Source organism: Gymnoscopelus braueri (genome assembly GCF_963280865.1).
Source record: "Gymnoscopelus braueri genome assembly, chromosome: 3".
NCBI classification, from domain to species: domain Eukaryota; kingdom Metazoa; phylum Chordata; class Actinopteri; order Myctophiformes; family Myctophidae; genus Gymnoscopelus; species Gymnoscopelus braueri.
In genome coordinates, this window is record NC_137612.1 from 50,730,196 (window position 1) to 50,746,534 (window position 16,339).

At 39.9% G+C, this 16,339-nt stretch overlaps 2 protein-coding genes across 7 annotated transcripts in view; one reads left to right on the forward strand and one right to left on the reverse strand.

Moving 5' to 3' along the window:
- Nucleotides 1–12,147, forward strand: part of slc38a3b (solute carrier family 38 member 3b) — a 51,624-nt gene extending 39,477 nt beyond the window's left edge. For all 4 annotated transcript variants that reach the window (XM_080425076.1, XM_080425077.1, XM_080425078.1 and 1 more), the window contains 7 exons: nt 1,578–1,745; nt 2,710–2,789; nt 3,607–3,707; nt 4,963–5,087; nt 5,873–6,017; nt 6,993–7,096; nt 8,753–12,147. In XM_080425076.1, the coding sequence (XP_080281202.1) occupies nt 1,578–1,745; nt 2,710–2,789; nt 3,607–3,707; nt 4,963–5,087; nt 5,873–6,017; nt 6,993–7,096; nt 8,753–8,857 (828 nt within the window). In that variant the 3' untranslated portion in view covers nt 8,858–12,147. The remainder of the gene's footprint in view (nt 1–1,577; nt 1,746–2,709; nt 2,790–3,606; nt 3,708–4,962; nt 5,088–5,872; nt 6,018–6,992; nt 7,097–8,752) is intronic.
- A 3,339-nt stretch (nt 12,148–15,486) lies between these two features.
- Nucleotides 15,487–16,339, reverse strand: part of LOC308082703 (GTPase IMAP family member 8-like) — a 13,428-nt gene continuing 12,575 nt past the window's right edge. Inside the window, exon 8 of one of the 3 annotated variants that reach the window (XM_080424664.1) lies at nt 15,487–16,339. This exon is cut by the window's right edge and continues 4 nt beyond it. The gene's annotated coding sequence lies outside the window, so the exon portion shown is untranslated. The other 2 variants (XM_080424663.1, XM_080424665.1) reach the window with 2 other exon arrangements.

The window sequence follows — 16,339 nt, forward strand, 5'->3', positions numbered from 1 at the left end:
AGAAATGTAGTGGGAGTCACAAGAACAATACTGCCTGCCCTACAAAGCCAAAGTGCAGTAACCATGCAAAACAAATTAACTGATAAAAGGGTTTAAAAGTGTTTCAATTTGTCTGCAAAATGGGTTATCAGCAAATAAGTGATATACACTAATTGTATAGCTGTTCTTGAGGTAATTATTTCCCCCTCAAAATCACGAAGGCTAATTTGGGATAAACAAATTAGTCAGTGTGTCCAAAAACGTAGTTACACTTTGGCCTTGTAAGGCAGAATAGTTGTCTTTGAAATGTAGTGAAACTGTGACGGTCATAGGCTTCCAATTTTTGGGGGGAAATAAATAAATAAATACCCATGTCAAGTACAGATACTCAAAATAATTACTTAAGCACTCGAGTAAATGTACTTAGTTACTGTCCACCACCGGTAGGTAGCGCGACACCGGCGCGAAACCAAGCATAACGGGGCATTTCCTCACTGCAGTGAGTGCATGGTGCATGGCCGTATGCCTGGCAGGCAGGCAGGCATTCGTCACGGACTGCGCTCTGTATGGGGTGTGTTGTTTTTTTGCTGACTTGTCTGATTTGGCATCACTTTTTAATCCCACTACACAGCGCTGTCTGCAGCAGTATGTGGTATTCGGGCTCGGGTTGATAGAGGAATGTTAGAGCTGCTTATTATAGGACATCAAAGGGGAGAAGGGGAGGGAAACCAAAGTGCTTGAGACTGACTCACACTAATCTGCCGTGAAATGGGTTTTTTTCTGAGACACCCTCGCTCACCTCCCCTTTGGCTTAATTTACTACATCGCACAACGGTGTGACTTGCCGGGAAGAAAAAAAACAGTTTTTTTCCAAGCGAACAACGTGTTGCATCGCAATGCGTTCATATCTCCAAAAGCTGCCGTTTGTTTTCTCTGACACCCCCCCCCCCCTTTATCCACTCTCAACCTGGCATCCCTATTTTGGGCATATCATTATAAGCTTGTAGATTGGCTGTTTTCACCATGGTACACTGCCATATGACAAAATATATAATATGACATACTGTACATATGTGGTTAGAGGAGAGGTTGTCTAGTCACTTTGGGGAGGGCTGTGGACAGTGCAGAAACCTGCCTACCAGTGACATCATCGGTAGGCAGGTTTGGTCATTTCGGACAAGATTTAAAACTTTATTTCTACTCTTTATTGATGCAAGAACAAACAAACAGTGGTCTATTTCAGCATGCTAACTTTCCAGGAAGAGAAAGGCTGTAGTTTCTATTAGCTTGGAATCCCCAGCGATGATGTCATTGGTAGGCAGGTTTCTGAACTGTCCACAGCCTGCCAATGAGACACTGGAATGAGTAGACTGGAATGGTGGCATCTTATTAGTGAGGACCGTTGAAGACAAGGTTGAAAATGGGTGAAGTGCTCCTTTAACCATTTGAACCCCAGCATCCATGTTCTGGGGGGGACATTAGCCAAAAGACATTATAGGTGTAGTCAGAATTGAAAAGAGCACTCCAAGTACAGAGACAACCCATGGGGTCCAGTTTACTAAGTATCGAGGGTTTAAGTGGTCCATGTCTCTCTGCAGGTTATCTACAAGAAGTTCCAGATTCCCTGTCCATTCGAGGAGTACACGTCTAACACCACGGCGGCACACCTCCACCTGAACGCCTCCGCCATCGCCCACAACGGCCTGGTGCACGAGGCTGAGGATGATTCCCACTGCCCACCGCGCATGTTCACCATGAACTCACAGGTAGACATGTTCACCATGAACTCACAGGTAGACATGTCATCATCTAGAGAAGAAGCCACAACCATCACATTTTGCAATGAAACTTCATTCGACCGCCATTGTTGACACAAATGTTTAGATACTCTGAAAGCCAACAAGCCGCCACTGCTCCGAGCAGTTATTCAGAACGATTTATTGATTGATTGATTGACTGAATGACTGACTGATTGGTTGATTGAGTGAGTGAGTGAGTGAGTGAGTGAGTGAGTGAGTGAGTGAGTGAGTGATTGAATACTTTATTAACCAGTTTGAAAACGGTACGGCAGTACAGTAAAGAACAACCCAAAAAAAAAAAGTTATATAAGTCTAAAATAAAAAAATCCCCGGGGGGCTTGTTTCCATTGTGGTACCGGAAGCACTCCAGCGCTCTCACAGAGTGTATTTCCGTGTGCAATGGGGTGGCACCTCATATTCCAGGGGTGGCACGTGCCACCTCAGGCCACCCCCTAGACATGCCACTGGAACCAAATGCCAAACATCAATATCAATTCACATTGTAATGTTATGTCACCAAGGAAACACAATGAGGGAATCGAAATACTTGATGACACAAACTTCCAAAGTTAATCAATCAGTCTCATCTAGGGATGCACCGATATATCGGCCACATGTCGGTATCGGACGATATTTGCCGTAATCCGAAATAAACAAATATCGTATCAGTATATAGTAATATCGGCTAAATTGTTATTTTAAACATCGGTATCGGACAAGAATTTCCATATCGGTGCATCCCTAGTCTCATCCTTTATGATAAATAAGTAGCATGTGTTTCATGGACTTGTGTTGTGATTTGATGATACGGTTTATTGTGTCATTACAAACAGAATGACACACTGTACTTTACATACAAACAGACGGCTTGTTACAGTTGTGTCTCATCTAATGATATATGACGTATGGTTGTGCATGCATGTCATTACAGACGGCATACACAGTTCCCATCCTGGCCTTTGCATTCGTGTGCCATCCAGAGGTGCTACCCATCTACACCGAGCTCCGCAAGTAAGACACACTTCATTTACAGTGTCACACTGTGGTACCTGGTATCTGTTTCCTTAAGCTTCAAGGGGGTTTATTTTTTTCGGCTAAAATAAGGGTTACATTGATCTATGTTCCAATAGCACTCATTGAGTGTTTGTTCAGTAACAGGTCTCTATTAAAGAGCTTAGCAAATCCATGAAAAAAGTAATCCTAATTACTTTTTTCATTTATTTTTTATATATTTTTTGGAAAATGAAAAAAAAATGAAAAAAAAAAAAATGAAAAAAGATATCGGAAAAACGCGCCCCCCTCACGCATTAGGAGGGCAGGGTGAGTCACCAGAACCAAGGACAGGTGGTTTTGATGAATCTAACATGGTTAAAATGGAGTTTGAAGTTACAATGGGTTTGTATAGGAAGGGGGCGTGTCTGATAAAATGAATATCAAATATCTAAATACTGAATCGAGCAACTTAAAAACTGTCTGGGGGCTCACAAAGGCCTGAGTAGATGATAAAATCACCAAAAGTTTTTTTGAAAGTGAAATATCCCTTTAATGGTTTAAACCAAATTGGTATCCCACCTCAAGTGAGGTGAGATTAACCTTATAAACCCAAAAGGGTTTTCTAAATCTCACCTGCACATCCAACACAATATCATGCTGTTGCTTTGTTTGTTGTGTTGTTTTAAATGTGCAAATAAATAATAAAAATAAATAAAAAAATAAATCCCGACCTGAAAATGTATTTTCTGTTGAGCTGGAGCGATGTGCGTTCCACACATGGCGGAGCAGAACTGTGACATTCCCCTAACTGTCTTATCTGTGTGTGTCATTTCAGTCCCACTAAGAAGAGGATGCAACAGGTGTCTAATATATCCATTCTTGTCATGTACACCATGTACTTCCTGGCTGCCCTCTTTGGCTACCTGACCTTCTATGGTAAGAGCATATCACCCCTGGCCTTTATCTACAAACTCACGTTGTGCCGCGATGTGACACGTTGTGTGCTTGTAGATCGGCTATTTTGACTAGTCTTGAAAAATTGGTACAATTTTGTGTCCAGAATCCAGGGACGGTTCTGTAGGAAAGTTGAAAGTTGCTACAACGTCTGTCTGTTTCACTGTGATATGGTAAGTGAAAGCGATTAAGTTTGTCTGTGCGTTTTATAATTATTTTACCAATGAAAAGCATTTACGAGAGCTTGTGACTGAATAATAACTACATGGGAACACAGGTTATTTTTTCCATTTCCTGAAAAGTTGTGTTTTCGCTCATACAAGGTTTCTGCCCAACAGCGACAATATCTCCAGTACAGGGTATATGAGGTTACATTGTATGTTGTTCCAGGACATATTGTTTGGCTTGTGTTGCTTTGTAGATACAGGGTAATCGCTCCCTCTTGTGGTGAATTTAAGTTGTTTCACGTCACTTCTAAACAATAATATAAACTAATAATATAATAATCCTTATTTGCATAACACTGTAGCATAGCATAATCCATATCTTTCTAAAAGGAGTCATACTGCATGTGCAGTTCCTTGTTCCCTTGTTCTTTAGATTAGCTAGCCTAGAAGCAAAAAAGAAATACTTGTGTTGCTTTCTAAACGATAAGGTCCTTACTCCCTCTTGTGGTGAATGAATCTATATTGTTTAACAGCACTTAAAAACAATAATATACAGTATATATACTAATAATTAAGTAACCTTATTTGCGTAGCACTTGTGGAACAATACTGATTGACAAGAGGTAGCCTATTGCCTGAAGCTCAAACCACAATATCTCTCCTGCTGATTGATTGACATCTTTATTGACACAAATGCATATCTTTGCTGTCGGGAGGAAACCTTAGTATGTTCTCAACCGTTGCTTTTCAGGAAATGGGGAAAAAGGAACCCGTGTTCCAATGTAATGATGGTTTAGTCAAAGCTCACAGGGTGAACACTGTTGTCAATACTTTGCATTGGTTCACTATTTATGTAAACTCACTGACAGACATAACCACTTTCACTTTCAAACTTTCTTAAAAGTTGCCAAAATAGCACATCTACAAAAAAGGCAATGGGGTACCAATGTATATCAAACTCTGCGATTGAAATTAAAATTACAGTGTTCAGAAAATACCATATTCAACATTTACCATTCAGGATAAAGAGAATTGTGTCCATGAAACGTTGTGTCTTTCCATTCTCATAGGTAAGGTGGAGCCTGAGCTGCTGCACACGTACAGTCGCATCGACCCTTACGACACTCTGATCCTGTGTGTGAGAGTGGCCGTTCTCACCGCCGTCACGCTGACTGTCCCCATTGTGCTGTTCCCTGTACGTTAGACGTGGCCTCTGCCATTTTGAATACATATATATATACAGGGACGCCGTCGTACAATGTGTCGCTTGTCAGCAAACTTGAGCGCACAACGGTGTGTTGTGCGATCGAGTATAGATATATGTACCATGCAGATCAGTCTCGGTTACTTGTCCACATGCTTTTGTTATTTTTGTCTCTCAACTTAAGATACGATGCGAATCACAATACTAGATTCACGATACGATTTTCATGATTTTTTAAACACAAAGTTATTTTCCAGGCAAATGAAACTGAAATCTTTTATTTTTTTCCTCTTACACAAATCCAGTATTTTCTTTTCTTCTCTTCTCTTCTCTTTTTTTTATTTTTTATAATACTGTGTTTTCTCTTATCCTCTTTACTCTACAGTAGCAAATGACTGAAAACATTTTTTTTAACGTGCCCTCTGCTGTTTGCATCGCGATACATTTTGTATTAAATCGATTTAAATTGTCAACAGTTTGAATCGATTTTAATCGATTTACGATAAATCGTTACATGCCTAACAGAAAGTTATTTTGAGAGATTCATTGTTTAGCTGGTATCCTATAGTTTCTTTGAGACACTACATTGTTCTCTCTGCGCTCTACTTATGTGACTGTATTTACCTTGTTGTTTATTGACTAGTGCCAGTCTGCTTATTCCGATCTGGCACTTAACTAAGTTGCTCTAGATAAGAGCGTAGACCTGCTAAATGCCTGAATTGTAAAATGTAAATCAAGTATGTGTGCTGATGATCTGGTACATTTGCGTCCTGCAGGTGCGCAGGGCCATCCAGCATATGTTTTTCCCCAGCTGTAGCTTCAACTGGCTGCGACACACCGCCATCGCCGTCATTCTGCTCAGCATAATCAACATGCTGGTCATCTTCGCTCCCGACATCCTGGGCATCTTTGGCATCATCGGTTAGTACCGCCATCCAACTGCTGCTGCTTGCATGGGCTCGTGGATTAAGCAAGGGATAATGTATGAGGAGGTGGTCATTATTGAAATTTAAAGCCCGACAGGGTGATTATGCACCGACGCAATAGCGGCCCGCGTTCCCCGAACACGAACAATTGTGTTCGTATTCGTATAGAGGCGCTCGACAAAGCCGGATGCACCGCGGTGGATTTTAACCCATAAGCCGGTGGTCGGCCGGCGCTTTACCACCGAACCACGCGAGAGACTGTTTTGCCTATTTTAATCCGTAGTAATATTATAAGTTATTGCCCAACACTGGTTGACGGTGCCTGGTTTGTTTTAGCTTCTGATACCTCTGACCTCGTCTTTAAAGGAAAACTAAAAAGCTGTGACGGGTGTGTGTTGCATCAGCCTGGTAAACACGCGGACAGAGTCAATAGTGTTGTTCCAGAGTTCACGGAACTGTTCACAGCACGTGGATGCACACACGCACGTGCACACTTACACACACATGCAAACACGCACGCACGCACGCACGCACGCACGCACGCACGCACGCACGCACGCACGCACGCACGCACGCACGCACGCACGCACGCACACAAAATATGTATTGCATACACTCTTTCTTGACACACACTGTCAGTAGAGCACACAGCTGTTGTTGTGACCTCAGTTCTGTGTTTGAACTCCAACAACCATTTGTGCCTGTTTCTAACCTGGCCTCCCTATTTTGCCATGTCATTGTAGGCGAACATTTTAAAGAATTTAAATTAATTTAAAGGGGATGTAAGTGTTTTGTTGTTGTTGTTGTTGTTGTTAAACTAAGTGTTAAATAGCTCTATATTCTGATAGAGTTATCATTGTTATAGACGGGATTTTCCCGTCTCTCTAGCTCTTTAGTAAACAGGATTTTTATTTTATTTTAATAATAGCCCATCATATTAAGTGCTTAACTTCTCTCATTCTCTGACCAGGTGCAACATCTGCTCCCTGCCTCATCTTCATCTTCCCAGCTGTCTTCTACATCCGTATAGTTCCTGAAGAAGATGAACCTATGACGTCTAGACCCAAGATAATAGTGAGCACCACACATCCTTTCACCCTGACCTAAACATGTGCACTCTGTAACCTTCTAGATGAGTGCTTCTCAAACATTTTCATGTCAAGGACCCCCAAATTATACACCCCCAAAGTGTTGACTCTTACATTACAAAACAAATCACTTGCACTGCACCACCAACGGTATACACATTGTAATCATTATAAGCAACCTGAAGTTTGTAGATGCTTGCCTTCCTGACTTAATCTATTAACACATTGAATGCCAGTCGCGTAGATCTACGCGAACCTATTTAAAGCCGCAGCGTGCCAGTCGCGTAGATCTACGCGAACCACCGATTCCCATTGAAATTGCCCCAGGTGCACTTTCCGATTTTTTTTCATCCATTTCCGTTTCCGGTCGGAAACAGAATTATTCGGGTTCAGTTTTTTTCGATCGTATCCGCTTCCTGTCTGGGATCCTGTTTAAAACTCGATTTTCTCGGTTGTTGTTTTTCTCCTCGCTGATCACTGTTTAGCGTTGATCCACTGTATCTTCAAGATGGCGGCTCGCATTTGGAAACTATTTTCGCTGGCCGTTTCTCACAGATCCGCTGTGTGTTTAGAACCAAATGAACGCGCACTTTTAACTTATTTAGCGAGGTCTGTGGCGACATGAAAAAAACAAAAAAACAACAATAAAACGCTGGCACTGGTGAGTACATTATGAGATTAAACTCTGGCATGGAATGTGTTAAGACCGGGGAAAGCATCTCTGTCATTTTTAGATTTCTTTGGCTATTCAAAAATAGCAGATATACAAGCTCATTGCACTGCACTGGGTGCAAAAAATATATATATATATCGTGGAAAATGGGTGCAAATCTTTGAATATATATTATTTAAAGCAAACATTTTTTACTCAAATATTTGCTTCTGGGGGAAGTTTGAGAACCACTGATTATAGCAACATAGATTTTTTTTTTAAACAACCAGATGTTAAGATTTGAGTTACAAATGTTCGCTTTAAAAGTATATATATTCAAAGATTTGCACAAATTTGCATGATTACATTTTTTTTTTGCAGATCTACAAGCTCATATGAGCTTGTATATCTGCTATTTTTGAATAGCCAAAGAAATCTAAAATGACACGGATGCATTCATAATGGATTAACCCACAGGGGGGGAAGTGTGAAGGGGAGTACAACATGCTCTGAAGAGATTTACCTTCACATCATTTGAACATGAATAGAATTATCTTCCCAGCATGTTAGATTTAGCATATCAATGCTGTCGGGCAGAAACCAGCTAACTCAATTTTTACTCCGCTACATTTACTTGAAAACTTTAGTTACTAGTTACTTTTCAGATATAAGCTATGATATAATGAAACATACATTAACCACTTTAGCCCTATTTTATACATAGGCTATTTGAAAATAGCAGATCTACAAGCTCACAACGCGTCGCATCGCGACGCGTTGTGAGGTTGTAGATCGGCTATTTTCAAATATTTAGTACTTTTACTTTTGGTACTTTAAGTACATTTTGATGCCATTACTTTTGTACTTTTACTCAAGTACATTTTTTATTCTGGACTTTTACTTGTAACAGAGTATTTTTATATTGCAGTATTGGTACTTTTACTTTTTCCACCACTGGCCAATGGTATTTTCTGTCTTTCTAACACACAGGCTACCTGTTTCGCTGCGTTGGGCGTCTCCTTCATGGTGATGAGCCTGAGCTTCATCATCGTCGACTGGACAACAGGGGCTAGCCATTCTGCAGGTGGCCACTAGAGGCCACTAAGGGATGGGTGACGACTACAGCAGAGCACACTACACAAACCATACGGACCTGATTCGCACTGGGCTTGAGATCCTGTTCAATATACTGCTCAGCTACAACCGCAACACATATTTGAACCAAAATACATTTCATACTAATCAGTGGTTCTCAAACATTTTCATGTCAAAGGACCCCCACATTTATGTTGATGTGGGCGTGGACTCCCATCTGAAAAGATTTTGTTCCAGCGACCCCCATAAGAGAGGGGTTCTCAACATTGTGTCAACATAAAAAAAATTTATACAAAAAAAAGCAGATCTACAAGCTCACAACACATTGTAACAAACCGCATTGTGAGCTTTTACAGTAGATCGGCTATTTTTCAATAGCCCGAACATTTTTAATATGGCTTAAGTGTTGACAACTGTTCCTCATTTTTGCTGGGGACCCCCTGGAACCCCTCCAAGGACCCCTGGGTGTCCCCGTACCCCACTTTGAGAACCACTGTCATAATGACTCTCTAAAAGCAAATCTAAATCCTTTCTATTTAGAACGAGCGACCGCCCCGCCCCCCGTCCATTGAGTTCAATGGACAGGTGGCGCCATCTTGGGAGGTTTTCAGCTATTACTTTCAATGGCGTCGATGTCACGTTCTCTTTCTATTTAGCCAAGTATGGGTTTATGCTTTTTGGAATAACGGTGATTAAGCAGGGTGTTTTTAAAACAAGTTGTTGTGACTTAGCATTAATGCGTAGGACAGTGTGTCCAATCCGTCCATGAAGGCCAAAAGAGGCCTATCCTGTAGCTATGGGTGCTACATTTCTTATGGTGGCCGCCTGACCCACCCATCTCCTGTTGCCTCCTATTTATTTATCTGTATCAAAATCATGGATTTCAACGTGACATTTTACACATTAACTGCAGCTAGTACTGTAGGGGAACTCATCAATATAATATAATGTAAAACTGATGACAGGAATACATCAGAAAACACACTATAAATGACTGAATAACTCAAAAGTTTTTTTTTTAAATATATTACTGCGCTACTCAGCATAATCCCTATTGTCAGTTTAACTGGACTTATAAAGGTAAATATTGACGCTCTCAGGGTTAAATTGACAGTCAGGATGTGTCTGTGTAGCGTAGGGTGCTGCTGTAGCTCTGGTCCATAGCATTATTGACTTCTCTCTGCCAGGGACTATGTTTTTCCTCATTGATCAGGTTTACAATGCCTAATGTAATTAAGTAGACGCTTCACCGAAACAAAGACGGTTGTAGGTCGTTGAAAGACATTTTCTCCTTGGTGGGAAGCCTCTCAGAACCGAGAATCTTCCATTCATTCATTCAATACATTTTCTATTGACCGAATCTGGTCAGGTGGCAGTATTGAGTGAATGGAAGTTTGTTTCTCTGTCTGGTGGATATATTTTATTTTATGGCCCAAAAAAAAAGATGTGGATTTTACATTGCAGGTCTCACTGCAGCAAAAGTATATTAGGTAACACACTACTTAAAGGTCGGGTCTATGAGCATTATTATGCTCTTATAAGGCTTCATAACAATCGTTACCCAAAATGTTTATAATTATGCATAACAACTTATAACAAGGTTTATGAAGTAAATGCTGGTCATAATGCATTATGACCATCACAGCACCTTATAACTTCCATACGTAGTCAGTTATAAAGTGTCTTTATTTAGAAGACACTTTATAACTGACTAAGTATGGCGGTTATATTGTGCTGTGCCGCAGAGCTTATAATGTATTATTATAGACCCGACCTTTAAGTAAAGTGTTACCGTATAGTCTTTATTTTTTACTATAGTGTCTTCTAAAGTCGACATCATAAACCCGGCCAATGAGACAAGTCATAGTCCCTTGCATAGCGTTATGGAGAACTTGCTAACGCTATGGACCAGAGCTAGTGCTGCTGCATGTTTGGGGGACGTCTGTAGTACAGTCAGAGACTACTGTAGTCTTGGGTTGCCAGACGACTGTAAATACCCATCTACCGATACGTCTGGGGACTTCTAAATGCAAGATAGATGCTAGATTAGAACAACAGTTCTAACAGACGAACGCCTACTGATTTGGCAACAAATACGAATTTTGAACAACAAAGGCTGTGATATTGTTCCTCTGTCTCTAGCTGAGCGGCGCATTTACAGACTGACTTAGTTGACTATCCTGCTTTGCAGGGTTTGATTTGCTGGAAGGAGGGGGTGGGGGGGTTACCACATTAACCCTTGCGTCCCTATTTTTAGCCCTAACATCATTTGTCAAGGCTTGTTAAAGGTGTTCAAAGATTTTTCTATCTACAAGCTCACATTTTGTCACATTGCGACTCATTGTGAGCTTGTTGATAGGCTATTTTCACTATTTGTCTAGGGCTTAAGTGGTTAAGAAAATGACCCCCCCCCCCCACACACACACACACACACACACACCCTGTTTTTCTTTTAAACAAATTGAACCCCCAACCAGCACACAGCACACTTATTATTATCTGTCTATCAGTTTGTAACACAGGATAATTGCTTTAAAGTAATGCTGGCATAGAACGCAATGCACCTGTGGTGTTTTATTTACCAAAGGTATGTGTCATGCACAGAACATTTGATTCCACATATCATCCGACTTTCTACTTCAACCCTGGTGCCTTTAACATATGGAGCAGCACGCAGATATACTGGAAAAACAACTAAAACAAATAGAAGTTTATATTTATTTAACTACTATATCTATGTTTTTAATTTCACCACGAGCAAAATATGCCAATGAACAGAATATTTAACTACAGTATACGATCTTTGATTAATGGTTTGTTACGATACTTGTGATACGATACTTTTTTTATGTGTGTTTGTTTGTCAATTTAAGATATAACTTTTAAAATTATTAGGAAAAATTTGAGAAATATATAGATGCCGTAAGGATTTTAAAACTTTGTTAAAATAATTGTATGATTTGACACTAATGTAACACCAGTAACAACCTGTGATCCTTGTGAGCTCAGTTTTGCCTAAACGTATTGGTTTGAAGTAATATGATAATAATGATAACATATTATACAATAGGCTACATGTGATTGTCTTTTGTTATTGTGATATTTCTTCTCACTTTCGATTAATCAAATGAACCCTAGCCTCCCCATTCTGGGCATGTCATAATCGGCGATCATTCGGCGAAAACTAGGCGAATGTTCGGCAGAATTAGTATCTCGTCTCTGTCGGGTGTAAACATCATATGTCCAAAACTCTTACTTTTCAGGATACAAATTAAAAAATATCAACAATATCAGATCTACAAGCTCAAAACGTGTCGCTTCGCGCCACGTTTTGAGCTTGTAGATCTGCTATTTTTGATACTTTTGTGTGACACTGTAGTATGATCAAGTAGGGTATTAATTACGAGAAAAAAAGAAGGAGATAAGAGGTTTCTGCCCGACAGTCACAATCTACAACAGTCTCTCATAGCCAGACAATCACAGATCTCTGCCTGCTGACACGTCCGGGGAAATGTAAATTCAATGTACGGGCTCGGACACCGGAGAAAACCAGCTGTAACAAATAGGGCTGTCACGATCATGAAACTTGACTGAATAATAATTGCGATTAATGATTTAATTGACCTTTTTTCATTGAACATTGGAACATAAAAAATACTTGGCTTTTAGGCGAGGCAGATATAACAAATAACTTAAATAGACAAAGAAGTGACTGACAATGACCAATACCCAATAATCTAAATAATGTACTATGCCAAAATAGGCCATCATTTTATACTCAACATTTGTAAAAAGTTGAAAATGAAAATAAATAAATAGTGAAAATATGTCCACTGTTTTTGAAAATGTTATTGCTATTGCTATTTAGGAAATGTCAAATAATTGCGATTAGGCGATTATGTAACTGTGACAGGCCTAGTCCACAGATTTGAAAACCAATCCTGATACAATCCCATATGAAGGAACGCTCTAAAGTCTTTGCATTGGTTCTGTGATGCAGTTATTTTAATTTCCAAATAGTTTCCACCCAGTTTTAGCCCATTTGTTACATTTTAGATGAAACATGTCACCAGACATACCAGTATACAGAGATCTCTGATTGTCTGGCTACACGAGACTACCTTGTGAACATGTAGAATTCTCGACATGCTCTTTTCGCTTATAGGCTCTATGCACAGCAGCCATATTAGAAAGAAATTGGGCCTCTTCCTTATTTCCTTCACAGGTGTTACCAATGATTCTAATGAAGGCTCTGTTCCATTTAGTGTAGCACAGTGGTTCTCAAACCTTCTAATTTCAGGGACCCCCATAACTCTGAGAGTGTACAAATGGAACCAAATGGACCCGTACACTCTCAGAGTTACACACCCGCAAGGTACCATTTGGAACCCCCTCAAGGAACCATGAGGGTACCTGGTCCACACTCTGTTTGACCAGAATGGAACAGAGCCTTCATTAGTATCATTGGTATCACCTGTGAAGGAAGTAAGAAGAGGCCCAATTTCTTTCCAATATGGCTGCTGTGCACAGAGCCTATTGTCTGTACATCAAAGTACATAGGGTTCAAGTGGTTAATATTGGTGCCTGCCAAATCGTCCCGTAATGATACGCGTTTGAAGTCATTGTGTTGGAGGTGAGCTCTATAGTCCAGTCGGTGTCCTAGGTGTTGGCATGGTGAACTGTGATGCTGTGGGGGAAACCCCTGCAGTACTGTGATATTGGATGTCTCAGAGCTTAATATTCGTGATGATATTATTGTAATACTGTGCATGATGAAATCGTGCAGTGCAGTGTATTGACGTGCAGTGTTGTACTGTGGTGATTTGTACTTGAGATGCAATGAAAACCATAAACTGGACAGCAGATGAACTGCAGAACACTGCTTGCAACACACACACATTACGGACAGCGCTTGATCGTTTAGACCAGTGTTCATGTCGAGGACCCCCAAATTGATGTGCATTTGGCCACGGACCCCCATGTGAAAATATCTCGTGCCAGGGACCCCATCAGAGAAGATTTGTGAGGTTAACATTTTTCAAAATGATTCCAAATATTTCACAAGCTCACAGTGCGTCCCCTTGTGAGCTTGTAGACTGGCAATTTTTTCAAATAGCCGAATCATAAAATAGGGTTAAAGTGGTTAAACTGTTCCTCATTTCGCTGGGGACCACCAGGGAGCCACCTCAAGGACCCCTGGGGGTCCCCAGACCCCACTTTGAGAACCACTGGTTTAGCGATCGTGTAGAACAAAACGTACTAGACATGAATAAGCATATTCCGAGGTCACAGACCAGCCAAAATGTAGTACAAATGTCATGTGTCATGTGTAAACCAATGCATCTTTTGAAATGTTTTTCTTTTTCTTCTCCCTGTTCTTTTATTTCATAATCGTGTTGTTTCACTTACTGATTGTAAACAAAGAAATGTTTTGTGTTTATCAGACTCGGTCCCTTGCTTTCCCCCCCTTATCTTGTCAGTGGATATGATGGAAAGGAATGGTTAAGCCTGAGCTCTCAACGCTTCCCATTAGAGCTCGACGGATGCTAGATTTCTGGGTCTGATGCCTGTCCTGATTTTGGAGAGTCCTTAGACCACTGATTACCGATGTGTTGACCAATATGGTCAAAAGGGCGAAATCAATTCTAATCAATTTGTAAAACTGAGATTTGATTAGTTTAGCAAAAGTAGAACATTTTAAAATAGCTCATCTACAAGATCACAACTTGTCATCTTGTAGATCTGCTATTGTTGAAAATGTTTGACAATTCTGAAAGTGGTAAAAGAACGTGACAAAGTCGGTTGCATAATTGTCGATAACGATGTAATGGCCGACAAATCGGCCAACCGACATGATGGTCTGGCCCTACTTTGCATCCCGACGCGTTGAGAGCTTTTAGGTCTGTTCTTTTCGGCGTGCAACACAGGCACGCGACGGAGCACAAATCAGGCAAAATGGCTAATTATGCCCCACTGTACGATGATGTTGTCGCGAAATAGCCGATCTATAAACTCACAACAGCTTGAGCTTCTAGATATCGGCCGATTTAGGCGTGCAATATCGTCGTACAACAGAGTAAGCCTAGGCTATAAATTAAGCATTATTATTCACTGTCTGGGATTGTGCCAAAATCGCAACTTACTACCTAAAACTTTTAAATGCCTATCTTTGTAACTGAGCTAGTCGAGCAGTTTTAATACTAGAACCAATTATATCAAACATACCTTTTTATGTATCTGAATCAACAATATTTTATTAAAGTTCTTCAGAGGTTTATACAACTATGGAAATGACCGGACTATGAGTAAAACAAAGTTATATGTATTGTAGGACGGTAAGAGTTGGCTTTATATAAATAATGTATATAAATGTAAACCATTTATATTTGTGATGCATATGCTGCTTGTAAAGTGTAAATAAATAGCAGGGATAGTTTTAGTTTGGCAATAAAACAATTGTAGATGTTTTTACACTTGTGTCTGCCATTCCTTTATTACCCCTCCCACCATCATTTTTTTTTACTGTAGCCTAAAAGTCACTCCAAAACAGTGAACACATCAACAATATCATTGTTTTGTTATTGTTAATCATCTGTATAGATTGTAAACATATTTTAGTAAAAGAGATTACATTTAAGAAAAAATATTTCCAGTATTGTACTTTTACATGAAGCAGTGATTTATTTCCTGACAGATATTATGTGTACATTAATATACAGGATGCTAAAACAACACTGAACATAAAACATAAAACGATACACTTGAGTTTGTAAAAAATATTGTAATAATGTTGAAATTCTCTTCAATGAAAGCTCACATGGTAGTAAATGTATGTATTGTAACATGTTCAGAGCCCGACTGGATTTGTTTGACCAATAGAGATTTAAGAAATGGACAATTCACCAGCAACATGTCGTCCTTGACTGAAATATGGAAATATCAGCTGGATTATATATCGGTCAGGCTCTAGTTTATATTAAAAAAGATTATACTTAAAACAGACTTTTTTATTACATACAACAACATATATACATGATAAAATACATGTTTGTACAAAAGAAAAGCTCTTAGTCATCAACAGACAAATCAAGATGTCATAAACGGCAAAATAAAATTTAAACGGCAACCAATATAGATGTTAATGTTAATACATAGACAACCATTTGCATCTGTACACAACTCAAAATGAAGTTTTAGTGAACTGATTTGAATGATTCAGTAATCTGAAAAGAACAACAATGCCCATCACTAGTGTGTGCTTGTAGATCTGCTAATTTGTCATGTGACACTGGTGTGCAATAAAGTATAAATCAAGCCTAATGTTTCATCTATGAAACATCTTAATCTGTCACACTCATCACATCAGCATCTGCCTGGCTGGGAGCTATACTCATGGTGTCATGTCCTGAAGAGGGCGCTATGGGTCCAGGATGTCTCTTCAACCAATCAGAGACCTTGGCAGGTGGCCAGCAGTATGTTCCA